The sequence below is a fragment of the Aotus nancymaae genome, unplaced genomic scaffold, assembly GCF_030222135.1.
Source record: "Aotus nancymaae isolate 86718 unplaced genomic scaffold, 86718_ANA_hifiasm-v0.15.2.pri h1tg000057l, whole genome shotgun sequence".
NCBI lineage: Eukaryota > Metazoa > Chordata > Mammalia > Primates > Aotidae > Aotus > Aotus nancymaae.
The window spans coordinates 25162488-25178261 of record NW_026988471.1 but is presented as its reverse complement, the minus strand read 5'-3'; the positions used below and the strand labels follow the sequence as shown (position 1 = coordinate 25178261).

The 15774-nt window shown below is 47.6% G+C and overlaps 1 protein-coding gene across 1 annotated transcript; it reads left to right on the top strand.

The window, feature by feature from the left end:
* The first annotated feature begins 502 nt into the window (after positions 1-502).
* Positions 503-15372, top strand: LOC135269634 (uncharacterized). The gene is made up of 9 exons (XM_064363761.1): positions 503-539; positions 1079-1302; positions 3714-5198; positions 5743-5806; positions 6025-6248; positions 8660-10144; positions 10689-10752; positions 10971-11194; positions 13606-15372. Exons 1-9 carry the CDS (start codon positions 503-505, stop codon positions 15370-15372), a joined length of 5574 nt encoding a protein of 1857 aa, XP_064219831.1.
* Positions 15373-15774: the final 402 nt, after the last annotated feature.

Sequence of the window (15774 nt, the reverse complement as noted above, 5' to 3'; positions counted from 1 at the left end):
GCAGTCTAGTCTCTGTTTCAAAATGACAAATTACAGTTTACTAGAAATCATGTGACCGGACTTTCCCAACCGCAATGAGGACAGCACTCCTTCCCCTACCTCCCTTTCTTCCTCCTTTCTACCCTTCTTATACCGCTTTCCCCGGGTGAATAAGCGGGACTTGATCAGACTCCTGTCTTGTGCAAGTGCTGTTTTTACGTCAATCAGTCAGGAATTGTTAGCGACAAGATAAAAGCCTTGCAAGAAGATTTGGCAAGAAGGAGAAAAGCGCTTGCTGATAACCCACTTTGGGGAGGGTGGAATGGTCTTCTTCCCTATGTCCTCCCCCTTCTCGGCCCACTGCTTGGCCTCCTTCTCCTCCTTTCTATTGGGCCGGTCATATTTAATAAAGTCATGGCATTTATTAGGACACAGATCGAGGCTATAAAAATGCAGCCCTTACAGGTCCCCTATCACAAGCTGGAGATGGCTGAACGAGAACTAGAGATGGGCTTAAGGAACAATGGTACTATCAGTACTGCCTACCGCCTCTAAACCTGGTGAGCTGGACCGGTTAGCCGATGACGGGCAACTGGGAGACATGCAAATAGGCACCACCGCCTAAGACAGGGCAGGGGGACACAAGAGCTCCCTCTCCCAGTGATGGGTAAGGATAGAAGTGCCTCTGCATGCGTGATTCCCTGACCTAAGACAGGCACGGTCCCCTCAGGATATGCCATTCAGCCTCTCCTAATAAAATAATATTAATAAAAAGGGGGACCGGTGGGAAGCATCCGCCAGGCCCCTGTCTTATCAGCCAGGACAGGGACCTCTGCGGAACATCCGCCAGGCCTCTGTCTTATCAGCCAGGACAGGGACCTGTGGGAGGCATTTGCCAGACCTCTGTGATCCACAAGCCATGTGGTGCCCTGCAGTCTAGTCTCTGTTTCAAAAAGACAAATTACAGTTTACTAGAAATCATGTGACCGGACTTTCCCAACCGCAATGAGGACAGCACTCCTTCCCCTACCTCCCTTTCTTCCTCCTTTCTACCCTTCTTATACCGCTTTCCCCGGGTGAATAAGCGAGACTTGATCAGACTCCTGTCTTGTCTCCATTCTTCGCATCTCCTGCCCCATTTCCATCCCCACACCCTCTCCTTCGTCCTCGTTGTTTGTCCTGCAGGACGGGACAGTCTGGCGCCCAACGTGGGGCAAAGAGTACGAGGGATCCTGTGAGGGGTGTCGTCAGAAGCGGCCGAACCAGAACTCAGCAAGTCCAGAGAGGAGACGACGCGGGAGCCTGCTGCGGTCTCGCCCTCTGGTGAGTGGACGACGGTATCGTGGGTCAGGAAATCAGCCAACATATGAACAAATGTTCATACAAGGACTTAGTAAGACTTTAAAGGCGCGAGGAGTAAAGGTTAAAGCTAAGCAATTATGTAAATATTTTGATTATATTAAGGACATTTGTCCCTGGTTTCCTCAGGAGGGATCGATAGATGGAAAACGGTGGAAAAGAGTTGGAGATGCCCTTCGGGACTATTATAGTACATTCGGGCCCGAGAAGGTCCCAGTAACTGCCTTTTCTTATTGGAATTTAATAGATGAAATCATTTCTCAAAGGCATTCTGACCCACTAATTGCCAATGTGATTACTCAAGGAGAAACTTGCTTACAAGGCTCAAACAAAAATGTTTCCCCGGGACCTGGGTCCCAGGGGGAGGAATTAGGATCCCCAATTGAAACAAAGGGGGATAGTAAACCAAAACCCGAGGACGTCGATTTAATGTCTTTCGACAGCGACTCGGAAAAAGAGGAACAAAAGGAAGCCGCTGCAAAAGCTTCTTCCTGTTCCTTAGAAAAATTTGCAGAACGAGTGGCTAAGGGACTAAAAGAAAAACTAAAACACCCGAAGTATAGAAAGAGAATTATGTGGCTCATGGAAAGGGCCAAAAATTCTGATGATGAGGGAATAGACGAGGGAATTAACTGGGATGATCTTGAGGACGAGGCTGCACGTTATCATAATCCAGAATGGCCGCCATCTCAGAACCGCCCTCCGCCATACGCGGTGCAATCTTCCGCCCCCGCCTTGGCATTTCCAGCAGTAGACCCTCAAAGTGAAGTTCAGTCCAAAATAAATTACCTTTCCAGTACACCAGCTAAAGTAATGGAACCTTATTACCACATGGTAGCAAGCCTCATCATCAAAGGAAGAACCCTAGGAAAGGAATATTTTGGCCAGGAACCGGCTATTATAATCCAGCCTTATGCAAAGAATCAAGTCCATTGGCTTATGCAAAGTACTGAGATGTGGCCTATAGCGCTTGCTTCATTTACTGGAATTGTTGACAACCACTATCCACCTGATAAACTACTTGACTTTGTCAACAAACATGAGTTTATTTTCCCAAAAAACACAAAATCACAACCCATTCCTAATGGGGTTACGGTCTTCACCGATGGATCATCCACGGGGCTTGCAGCCTTTGTAGCTAAAAATCAAACTGTTAGTTTTCAATCCCACTCTTCCTCAGCTCAGCTAGCAGAATTACATGCAGTTATAGCAGCTTTTTCCACATTTCACAACAATCCTCTTAACGTTTATACTGACAGCGCATACATTGCTTTATCTACTCCCAACTTAGAAACGGCCCCCATTATCAGACAAGCATCCACTGCTGCCAAGTTATTTTATCAGCTTCAACAACTCTTAATCTCAAGAATTCATCCTTTCTATATTGGGCACTTGCGTGCTCACTCTGGTTTGCCTGGACCATTAGCCTCGGGAAATGCAAAGGCGGATCTGGCAACTCGTGTTCTCCTAGTACAAACCTCTACCACCACCAATCCCCTAGAGCAGGCACAGCATTCACACTCCCTACATCATCTCAATGCACAATCCCTCAGACTACTACATCACATCACTCGTGAACAGGCCCGACAAACAGTAAAAGCATGCACCCAATGTGCTCCACATTTGCCAGTTCCACACCTCGGGGTTAATCCCCGAGGTCTTGTCCCAAATGCCCTATGGCAAATGGACGTCACACACATCCCAGAATTTGGCAATCTTAAATTTGTACATGTCTGTGTTGACACCTGCAGCGGATACATCTTTGCTACCCTACAAACTGGAGAAGCTACAAAACACGTTATTGCACACCTTCTAGCTGCTTTTGCTTCGCTGGGATGCCCGCGTAAAATAAAAACTGATAATGGACCAGGTTACACTAGCACTGCCTTTAATCGATTTTGCACGCAACTGAGCATTCAACATGTTACAGGAATCCCATACAACCCACAAGGACAAGGAATAGTCGAAAGAACTCACCTCACACTCAAAACAACTTTAAATAAAATAAAAAAGGGGAAATGGTACCCCCATAAGGGGTCCCCAAGAAACCTCGTATCACACTCTTTATTCAAAATTTTTTAACTTTGGACAACGAAGGACGTTCCGCTGCCGAACGGCATTGGCATTCCACGTCGCAGAAGCAATATGCCTCTGTGTTACGGAAAGACCCTATGACAGGCGTTTGGCATGGACCCGACCCTGTCCCCATTTGGGGCAGAGGATCAGTATGTGTGTACGCGAAAGAGGTTGATTCAGCCAGATGGCTTCCAGAAAGATTGGTTAAACAAATGGACACCAAAGCCACAGAAAATACTCATAGCAATACTCCCAGGGAGAATATGGAACCCTGAGGATTATCTGGTTTTCCCGTACAGGCCACGAAGATGCTGATTCTTGCCGTCCTTCTGACCGCTCTCTTCCCTGGAACCCGTGCAGGCTTCGGCGGTACATACGACATCAACCAGGTACTGCAGGCAGCGTACGGTAACCCCTGTGACTGCTCAACTACAGCCGAGAAGCCCCCAGAAGCATATGTTCAATCCCAGGATTGCTCAGACAAGACAGCTTATCTTACTAATGGGAAAACAAGTACTGGTATAGGTGCAAAACCCCATTATGTATGTACTAGAAAGGCAATAGTCGCCATAGTACCCCCTGGCTCCCCCTTACCCAAATGCAACTGTTCTGATTATAATACCCCTTCTGTTCACTCGTCATGCTATAAGTCAGTTGCACAATGCCAACATAAAAACCAGACGTATTTCACCGCGGTCCTACTTTCTAAGCGTGCAAAGACATTTGGGGGAGATTACACCATCCCATCCCCCTATGGTGTCTCTTATAAGCTCGCTCAAGCCTCTTGCCCCAGCAATAAAGTTGGACAGACCATCTGTTGGTCATCCTCTCCCCAGGTCGGTGTTAGTGATGGGGGAGGACCGCATGACCAGATGAAGGCTCACCATGTTAGAAAAACCTTGCAAGCCTTGTTTCCATCTCTATCATACCATCCCCTAGCCCTACCAAGGCCTAGATCCCAAGATCTGAGTTCAAATACCCGAAGCATTCTAGAAGCTATGCACAAGGCTCTCAATGATTCTGGATATTTAAACAACTCAGATTGCTGGCTTTGTATGACGTTTGGCCCCCCTCTTCCCATAGCAATACCTAGTAATTCAATATCTGGTGCTACAAATGGAACATATAGCCTCCCTTTTCCTGTCCAGTTGCATCATATCAACTGCATCAATGTCACCTGCGTGAGTAAACCCCCTAGAAACAATTCCTTTGACCTGGACGTAGGGTCGGTATGGCTCGCTTGCAATTGCTCTAACCATACCAATGTTAGTCAAGAAATCTTTTCCCCACCGGGTCAAGTTTTTGTATGTGGCAACAACCTAGCTTATACTTATCTCCCTAACAATTGGACTGGCAGTTGCTTACCTGCCTTCCTTCTGCCAGAGGCCAGTGTCCTTCCCGGAGACACAGCCGTACCCATTCCCAGTTTTGATTTCTTAGCAGGGCGTAGAAAAAGAGCTTTACAGTTCCTCCCATTCCTAGCCGCCCTGGGAGTGACTGCTGGAGTTGGAACCGGTACCGCAGGGTTAAGCTATTCCCTACGTTCTTACCAAGCTCTCTCTGAGCAACTTATCAATGATGTGGGGGTGCTTTCAGGAACCATAAATATTATTCAAAATCAAATACACTCTCCCGCAGAAGTTGTCCTCCGGAATCGCCGTGGACTGGATCTTCTCACCGCCGAGAAGGGAGGAATATGCCTGGCTCTTGGAGAAAAGTGCTGTTTTTACGTCAATCAGTCAGGAATTGTTAGCGACAAGATAAAAGCCTTGCAAGCAGATTTGGCAAGAAGGAGAAAAGCGCTTGCTGATAACCCACTTTGGGGAGGGTGGAATGGTCTTCTTCCCTATGTCCTCCCCCTTCTCGGCCCACTGCTTGGCCTCCTTCTCCTCCTTTCTATTGGGCCGGTCATATTTAATAAAGTCATGGCATTTATTAGGACACAGATCGAGGCTATAAAAATGCAGCCCTTACAGGTCCCCTATCACAAGCTGGAGATGGCTGAACGAGAACTAGAGATGGGCTTAAGGAACAATGGTACTATCAGTACTGCCTACCGCCTCTAAACCTGGTGAGCTGGACCGGTTAGCCGATGACGGGCAACTGGGAGACATGCAAATAGGCACCACCGCCTAAGACAGGGCAGGGGGACACAAGAGCTCCCTCTCCCAGTGATGGGTAAGGATAGAAGTGCCTCTGCATGCGTGATTCCCTGACCTAAGACAGGCACGGTCCCCTCAGGATATGCCATTCAGCCTCTCCTAATAAAATAATATTAATAAAAAGGGGGACCGGTGGGAAGCATCCGCCAGGCCCCTGTCTTATCAGCCAGGACAGGGACCTCTGCGGAACATCCGCCAGGCCTCTGTCTTATCAGCCAGGACAGGGACCTGTGGGAGGCATTTGCCAGACCTCTGTGATCCACAAGCCATGTGGTGCCCTGCAGTCTAGTCTCTGTTTCAAAAAGACAAATTACAGTTTACTAGAAATCATGTGACCGGACTTTCCCAACCGCAATGAGGACAGCACTCCTTCCCCTACCTCCCTTTCTTCCTCCTTTCTACCCTTCTTATACCGCTTTCCCCGGGTGAATAAGCGAGACTTGATCAGACTCCTGTCTTGTCTCCATTCTTCGCATCTCCTGCCCCATTTCCATCCCCACACCCTCTCCTTCGTCCTCGTTGTTTGTCCTGCAGGACGGGACAGTCTGGCGCCCAACGTGGGGCAAAGAGTACGAGGGATCCTGTGAGGGGTGTCGTCAGAAGCGGCCGAACCAGAACTCAGCAAGTCCAGAGAGGAGACGACGCGGGAGCCTGCTGCGGTCTCGCCCTCTGGTGAGTGGACGACGGTATCGTGGGTCAGGAAATCAGCCAACATATGAACAAATGTTCATACAAGGACTTAGTAAGACTTTAAAGGCGCGAGGAGTAAAGGTTAAAGCTAAGCAATTATGTAAATATTTTGATTATATTAAGGACATTTGTCCCTGGTTTCCTCAGGAGGGATCGATAGATGGAAAACGGTGGAAAAGAGTTGGAGATGCCCTTCGGGACTATTATAGTACATTCGGGCCCGAGAAGGTCCCAGTAACTGCCTTTTCTTATTGGAATTTAATAGATGAAATCATTTCTCAAAGGCATTCTGACCCACTAATTGCCAATGTGATTACTCAAGGAGAAACTTGCTTACAAGGCTCAAACAAAAATGTTTCCCCGGGACCTGGGTCCCAGGGGGAGGAATTAGGATCCCCAATTGAAACAAAGGGGGATAGTAAACCAAAACCCGAGGACGTCGATTTAATGTCTTTCGACAGCGACTCGGAAAAAGAGGAACAAAAGGAAGCCGCTGCAAAAGCTTCTTCCTGTTCCTTAGAAAAATTTGCAGAACGAGTGGCTAAGGGACTAAAAGAAAAACTAAAACACCCGAAGTATAGAAAGAGAATTATGTGGCTCATGGAAAGGGCCAAAAATTCTGATGATGAGGGAATAGACGAGGGAATTAACTGGGATGATCTTGAGGACGAGGCTGCACGTTATCATAATCCAGAATGGCCGCCATCTCAGAACCGCCCTCCGCCATACGCGGTGCAATCTTCCGCCCCCGCCTTGGCATTTCCAGCAGTAGACCCTCAAAGTGAAGTTCAGTCCAAAATAAATTACCTTTCCAGTACACCAGCTAAAGTAATGGAACCTTATTACCACATGGTAGCAAGCCTCATCATCAAAGGAAGAACCCTAGGAAAGGAATATTTTGGCCAGGAACCGGCTATTATAATCCAGCCTTATGCAAAGAATCAAGTCCATTGGCTTATGCAAAGTACTGAGATGTGGCCTATAGCGCTTGCTTCATTTACTGGAATTGTTGACAACCACTATCCACCTGATAAACTACTTGACTTTGTCAACAAACATGAGTTTATTTTCCCAAAAAACACAAAATCACAACCCATTCCTAATGGGGTTACGGTCTTCACCGATGGATCATCCACGGGGCTTGCAGCCTTTGTAGCTAAAAATCAAACTGTTAGTTTTCAATCCCACTCTTCCTCAGCTCAGCTAGCAGAATTACATGCAGTTATAGCAGCTTTTTCCACATTTCACAACAATCCTCTTAACGTTTATACTGACAGCGCATACATTGCTTTATCTACTCCCAACTTAGAAACGGCCCCCATTATCAGACAAGCATCCACTGCTGCCAAGTTATTTTATCAGCTTCAACAACTCTTAATCTCAAGAATTCATCCTTTCTATATTGGGCACTTGCGTGCTCACTCTGGTTTGCCTGGACCATTAGCCTCGGGAAATGCAAAGGCGGATCTGGCAACTCGTGTTCTCCTAGTACAAACCTCTACCACCACCAATCCCCTAGAGCAGGCACAGCATTCACACTCCCTACATCATCTCAATGCACAATCCCTCAGACTACTACATCACATCACTCGTGAACAGGCCCGACAAACAGTAAAAGCATGCACCCAATGTGCTCCACATTTGCCAGTTCCACACCTCGGGGTTAATCCCCGAGGTCTTGTCCCAAATGCCCTATGGCAAATGGACGTCACACACATCCCAGAATTTGGCAATCTTAAATTTGTACATGTCTGTGTTGACACCTGCAGCGGATACATCTTTGCTACCCTACAAACTGGAGAAGCTACAAAACACGTTATTGCACACCTTCTAGCTGCTTTTGCTTCGCTGGGATGCCCGCGTAAAATAAAAACTGATAATGGACCAGGTTACACTAGCACTGCCTTTAATCGATTTTGCACGCAACTGAGCATTCAACATGTTACAGGAATCCCATACAACCCACAAGGACAAGGAATAGTCGAAAGAACTCACCTCACACTCAAAACAACTTTAAATAAAATAAAAAAGGGGAAATGGTACCCCCATAAGGGGTCCCCAAGAAACCTCGTATCACACTCTTTATTCAAAATTTTTTAACTTTGGACAACGAAGGACGTTCCGCTGCCGAACGGCATTGGCATTCCACGTCGCAGAAGCAATATGCCTCTGTGTTACGGAAAGACCCTATGACAGGCGTTTGGCATGGACCCGACCCTGTCCCCATTTGGGGCAGAGGATCAGTATGTGTGTACGCGAAAGAGGTTGATTCAGCCAGATGGCTTCCAGAAAGATTGGTTAAACAAATGGACACCAAAGCCACAGAAAATACTCATAGCAATACTCCCAGGGAGAATATGGAACCCTGAGGATTATCTGGTTTTCCCGTACAGGCCACGAAGATGCTGATTCTTGCCGTCCTTCTGACCGCTCTCTTCCCTGGAACCCGTGCAGGCTTCGGCGGTACATACGACATCAACCAGGTACTGCAGGCAGCGTACGGTAACCCCTGTGACTGCTCAACTACAGCCGAGAAGCCCCCAGAAGCATATGTTCAATCCCAGGATTGCTCAGACAAGACAGCTTATCTTACTAATGGGAAAACAAGTACTGGTATAGGTGCAAAACCCCATTATGTATGTACTAGAAAGGCAATAGTCGCCATAGTACCCCCTGGCTCCCCCTTACCCAAATGCAACTGTTCTGATTATAATACCCCTTCTGTTCACTCGTCATGCTATAAGTCAGTTGCACAATGCCAACATAAAAACCAGACGTATTTCACCGCGGTCCTACTTTCTAAGCGTGCAAAGACATTTGGGGGAGATTACACCATCCCATCCCCCTATGGTGTCTCTTATAAGCTCGCTCAAGCCTCTTGCCCCAGCAATAAAGTTGGACAGACCATCTGTTGGTCATCCTCTCCCCAGGTCGGTGTTAGTGATGGGGGAGGACCGCATGACCAGATGAAGGCTCACCATGTTAGAAAAACCTTGCAAGCCTTGTTTCCATCTCTATCATACCATCCCCTAGCCCTACCAAGGCCTAGATCCCAAGATCTGAGTTCAAATACCCGAAGCATTCTAGAAGCTATGCACAAGGCTCTCAATGATTCTGGATACTTAAACAACTCAGATTGCTGGCTTTGTATGACGTTTGGCCCCCCTCTTCCCATAGCAATACCTAGTAATTCAATATCTGGTGCTACAAATGGAACATATAGCCTCCCTTTTCCTGTCCAGTTGCATCATATCAACTGCATCAATGTCACCTGCGTGAGTAAACCCCCTAGAAACAATTCCTTTGACCTGGACGTAGGGTCGGTATGGCTCGCTTGCAATTGCTCTAACCATACCAATGTTAGTCAAGAAATCTTTTCCCCACCGGGTCAAGTTTTTGTATGTGGCAACAACCTAGCTTATACTTATCTCCCTAACAATTGGACTGGCAGTTGCTTACCTGCCTTCCTTCTGCCAGAGGCCAGTGTCCTTCCCGGAGACACAGCCGTACCCATTCCCAGTTTTGATTTCTTAGCAGGGCGTAGAAAAAGAGCTTTACAGTTCCTCCCATTCCTAGCCGCCCTGGGAGTGACTGCTGGAGTTGGAACCGGTACCGCAGGGTTAAGCTATTCCCTACGTTCTTACCAAGCTCTCTCTGAGCAACTTATCAATGATGTGGGGGTGCTTTCAGGAACCATAAATATTATTCAAAATCAAATACACTCTCCCGCAGAAGTTGTCCTCCGGAATCGCCGTGGACTGGATCTTCTCACCGCCGAGAAGGGAGGAATATGCCTGGCTCTTGGAGAAAAGTGCTGTTTTTACGTCAATCAGTCAGGAATTGTTAGCGACAAGATAAAAGCCTTGCAAGCGGATTTGGCAAGAAGGAGAAAAGCGCTTGCTGATAACCCACTTTGGGGAGGGTGGAATGGTCTTCTTCCCTATGTCCTCCCCCTTCTCGGCCCACTGCTTGGCCTCCTTCTCCTCCTTTCTATTGGGCCGGTCATATTTAATAAAGTCATGGCATTTATTAGGACACAGATCGAGGCTATAAAAATGCAGCCCTTACAGGTCCCCTATCACAAGCTGGAGATGGCTGAACGAGAACTAGAGATGGGCTTAAGGAACAATGGTACTATCAGTACTGCCTACCGCCTCTAAACCTGGTGAGCTGGACCGGTTAGCCGATGACGGGCAACTGGGAGACATGCAAATAGGCACCACCGCCTAAGACAGGGCAGGGGGACACAAGAGCTCCCTCTCCCAGTGATGGGTAAGGATAGAAGTGCCTCTGCATGCGTGATTCCCTGACCTAAGACAGGCACGGTCCCCTCAGGATATGCCATTCAGCCTCTCCTAATAAAATAATATTAATAAAAAGGGGGACCGGTGGGAAGCATCCGCCAGGCCCCTGTCTTATCAGCCAGGACAGGGACCTCTGCGGAACATCCGCCAGGCCTCTGTCTTATCAGCCAGGACAGGGACCTGTGGGAGGCATTTGCCAGACCTCTGTGATCCACAAGCCATGTGGTGCCCTGCAGTCTAGTCTCTGTTTCAAAAAGACAAATTACAGTTTACTAGAAATCATGTGACCGGACTTTCCCAACCGCAATGAGGACAGCACTCCTTCCCCTACCTCCCTTTCTTCCTCCTTTCTACCCTTCTTATACCGCTTTCCCCGGGTGAATAAGCGAGACTTGATCAGACTCCTGTCTTGTCTCCATTCTTCGCATCTCCTGCCCCATTTCCATCCCCACACCCTCTCCTTCGTCCTCGTTGTTTGTCCTGCAGGACGGGACAGTCTGGCGCCCAACGTGGGGCAAAGAGTACGAGGGATCCTGTGAGGGGTGTCGTCAGAAGCGGCCGAACCAGAACTCAGCAAGTCCAGAGAGGAGACGACGCGGGAGCCTGCTGCGGTCTCGCCCTCTGGTGAGTGGACGACGGTATCGTGGGTCAGGAAATCAGCCAACATATGAACAAATGTTCATACAAGGACTTAGTAAGACTTTAAAGGCGCGAGGAGTAAAGGTTAAAGCTAAGCAATTATGTAAATATTTTGATTATATTAAGGACATTTGTCCCTGGTTTCCTCAGGAGGGATCGATAGATGGAAAACGGTGGAAAAGAGTTGGAGATGCCCTTCGGGACTATTATAGTACATTCGGGCCCGAGAAGGTCCCAGTAACTGCCTTTTCTTATTGGAATTTAATAGATGAAATCATTTCTCAAAGGCATTCTGACCCACTAATTGCCAATGTGATTACTCAAGGAGAAACTTGCTTACAAGGCTCAAACAAAAATGTTTCCCCGGGACCTGGGTCCCAGGGGGAGGAATTAGGATCCCCAATTGAAACAAAGGGGGATAGTAAACCAAAACCCGAGGACGTCGATTTAATGTCTTTCGACAGCGACTCGGAAAAAGAGGAACAAAAGGAAGCCGCTGCAAAAGCTTCTTCCTGTTCCTTAGAAAAATTTGCAGAACGAGTGGCTAAGGGACTAAAAGAAAAACTAAAACACCCGAAGTATAGAAAGAGAATTATGTGGCTCATGGAAAGGGCCAAAAATTCTGATGATGAGGGAATAGACGAGGGAATTAACTGGGATGATCTTGAGGACGAGGCTGCACGTTATCATAATCCAGAATGGCCGCCATCTCAGAACCGCCCTCCGCCATACGCGGTGCAATCTTCCGCCCCCGCCTTGGCATTTCCAGCAGTAGACCCTCAAAGTGAAGTTCAGTCCAAAATAAATTACCTTTCCAGTACACCAGCTAAAGTAATGGAACCTTATTACCACATGGTAGCAAGCCTCATCATCAAAGGAAGAACCCTAGGAAAGGAATATTTTGGCCAGGAACCGGCTATTATAATCCAGCCTTATGCAAAGAATCAAGTCCATTGGCTTATGCAAAGTACTGAGATGTGGCCTATAGCGCTTGCTTCATTTACTGGAATTGTTGACAACCACTATCCACCTGATAAACTACTTGACTTTGTCAACAAACATGAGTTTATTTTCCCAAAAAACACAAAATCACAACCCATTCCTAATGGGGTTACGGTCTTCACCGATGGATCATCCACGGGGCTTGCAGCCTTTGTAGCTAAAAATCAAACTGTTAGTTTTCAATCCCACTCTTCCTCAGCTCAGCTAGCAGAATTACATGCAGTTATAGCAGCTTTTTCCACATTTCACAACAATCCTCTTAACGTTTATACTGACAGCGCATACATTGCTTTATCTACTCCCAACTTAGAAACGGCCCCCATTATCAGACAAGCATCCACTGCTGCCAAGTTATTTTATCAGCTTCAACAACTCTTAATCTCAAGAATTCATCCTTTCTATATTGGGCACTTGCGTGCTCACTCTGGTTTGCCTGGACCATTAGCCTCGGGAAATGCAAAGGCGGATCTGGCAACTCGTGTTCTCCTAGTACAAACCTCTACCACCACCAATCCCCTAGAGCAGGCACAGCATTCACACTCCCTACATCATCTCAATGCACAATCCCTCAGACTACTACATCACATCACTCGTGAACAGGCCCGACAAACAGTAAAAGCATGCACCCAATGTGCTCCACATTTGCCAGTTCCACACCTCGGGGTTAATCCCCGAGGTCTTGTCCCAAATGCCCTATGGCAAATGGACGTCACACACATCCCAGAATTTGGCAATCTTAAATTTGTACATGTCTGTGTTGACACCTGCAGCGGATACATCTTTGCTACCCTACAAACTGGAGAAGCTACAAAACACGTTATTGCACACCTTCTAGCTGCTTTTGCTTCGCTGGGATGCCCGCGTAAAATAAAAACTGATAATGGACCAGGTTACACTAGCACTGCCTTTAATCGATTTTGCACGCAACTGAGCATTCAACATGTTACAGGAATCCCATACAACCCACAAGGACAAGGAATAGTCGAAAGAACTCACCTCACACTCAAAACAACTTTAAATAAAATAAAAAAGGGGAAATGGTACCCCCATAAGGGGTCCCCAAGAAACCTCGTATCACACTCTTTATTCAAAATTTTTTAACTTTGGACAACGAAGGACGTTCCGCTGCCGAACGGCATTGGCATTCCACGTCGCAGAAGCAATATGCCTCTGTGTTACGGAAAGACCCTATGACAGGCGTTTGGCATGGACCCGACCCTGTCCCCATTTGGGGCAGAGGATCAGTATGTGTGTACGCGAAAGAGGTTGATTCAGCCAGATGGCTTCCAGAAAGATTGGTTAAACAAATGGACACCAAAGCCACAGAAAATACTCATAGCAATACTCCCAGGGAGAATATGGAACCCTGAGGATTATCTGGTTTTCCCGTACAGGCCACGAAGATGCTGATTCTTGCCGTCCTTCTGACCGCTCTCTTCCCTGGAACCCGTGCAGGCTTCGGCGGTACATACGACATCAACCAGGTACTGCAGGCAGCGTACGGTAACCCCTGTGACTGCTCAACTACAGCCGAGAAGCCCCCAGAAGCATATGTTCAATCCCAGGATTGCTCAGACAAGACAGCTTATCTTACTAATGGGAAAACAAGTACTGGTATAGGTGCAAAACCCCATTATGTATGTACTAGAAAGGCAATAGTCGCCATAGTACCCCCTGGCTCCCCCTTACCCAAATGCAACTGTTCTGATTATAATACCCCTTCTGTTCACTCGTCATGCTATAAGTCAGTTGCACAATGCCAACATAAAAACCAGACGTATTTCACCGCGGTCCTACTTTCTAAGCGTGCAAAGACATTTGGGGGAGATTACACCATCCCATCCCCCTATGGTGTCTCTTATAAGCTCGCTCAAGCCTCTTGCCCCAGCAATAAAGTTGGACAGACCATCTGTTGGTCATCCTCTCCCCAGGTCGGTGTTAGTGATGGGGGAGGACCGCATGACCAGATGAAGGCTCACCATGTTAGAAAAACCTTGCAAGCCTTGTTTCCATCTCTATCATACCATCCCCTAGCCCTACCAAGGCCTAGATCCCAAGATCTGAGTTCAAATACCCGAAGCATTCTAGAAGCTATGCACAAGGCTCTCAATGATTCTGGATACTTAAACAACTCAGATTGCTGGCTTTGTATGACGTTTGGCCCCCCTCTTCCCATAGCAATACCTAGTAATTCAATATCTGGTGCTACAAATGGAACATATAGCCTCCCTTTTCCTGTCCAGTTGCATCATATCAACTGCATCAATGTCACCTGCGTGAGTAAACCCCCTAGAAACAATTCCTTTGACCTGGACGTAGGGTCGGTATGGCTCGCTTGCAATTGCTCTAACCATACCAATGTTAGTCAAGAAATCTTTTCCCCACCGGGTCAAGTTTTTGTATGTGGCAACAACCTAGCTTATACTTATCTCCCTAACAATTGGACTGGCAGTTGCTTACCTGCCTTCCTTCTGCCAGAGGCCAGTGTCCTTCCCGGAGACACAGCCGTACCCATTCCCAGTTTTGATTTCTTAGCAGGGCGTAGAAAAAGAGCTTTACAGTTCCTCCCATTCCTAGCCGCCCTGGGAGTGACTGCTGGAGTTGGAACCGGTACCGCAGGGTTAAGCTATTCCCTACGTTCTTACCAAGCTCTCTCTGAGCAACTTATCAATGATGTGGGGGTGCTTTCAGGAACCATAAATATTATTCAAAATCAAATACACTCTCCCGCAGAAGTTGTCCTCCGGAATCGCCGTGGACTGGATCTTCTCACCGCCGAGAAGGGAGGAATATGCCTGGCTCTTGGAGAAAAGTGCTGTTTTTACGTCAATCAGTCAGGAATTGTTAGCGACAAGATAAAAGCCTTGCAAGCAGATTTGGCAAGAAGGAGAAAAGCGCTTGCTGATAACCCACTTTGGGGAGGGTGGAATGGTCTTCTTCCCTATGTCCTCCCCCTTCTCGGCCCACTGCTTGGCCTCCTTCTCCTCCTTTCTATTGGGCCGGTCATATTTAATAAAGTCATGGCATTTATTAGGACACAGATCGAGGCTATAAAAATGCAGCCCTTACAGGTCCCCTATCACAAGCTGGAGATGGCTGAACGAGAACTAGAGATGGGCTTAAGGAACAATGGTACTATCAGTACTGCCTACCGCCTCTAAACCTGGTGAGCTGGACCGGTTAGCCGATGACGGGCAACTGGGAGACATGCAAATAGGCACCACCGCCTAAGACAGGGCAGGGGGACACAAGAGCTCCCTCTCCCAGTGATGGGTAAGGATAGAAGTGCCTCTGCATGCGTGATTCCCTGACCTAAGACAGGCACGGTCCCCTCAGGATATGCCATTCAGCCTCTCCTAATAAAATAATATTAATAAAAAGGGGGACCGGTGGGAAGCATCCACCAGGCCCCTGTCTTATCAGCCAGGACAGGGACCTCTGCGGAACATCCGCCAGGCCTCTGTCTTATCAGCCAGGACAGGGACCTGTGGGAGGCATTTGCCAGACCTCTGTGATCCACAAGCCATGTGGTGCCCTGCAGTCTAGTCTCTGTTTCAAAATGA

Coding starts and splice junctions, on each gene's coding strand:
- LOC135269634 (XM_064363761.1), top strand. CDS start 503: ATGGTACTATCAGTACTGCCTACCGCCTCTAAACCTG. Junction 10,753..10,970: donor ATCAGCCAGGACAGGGACCT/GTGGGAGGCATT, acceptor AGACTTGATCAG/ACTCCTGTCTTGTCTCCATT. Junction 11,195..13,605: donor TGCTGCGGTCTCGCCCTCTG/GTGAGTGGACGA, acceptor TTTCCCGTACAG/GCCACGAAGATGCTGATTCT.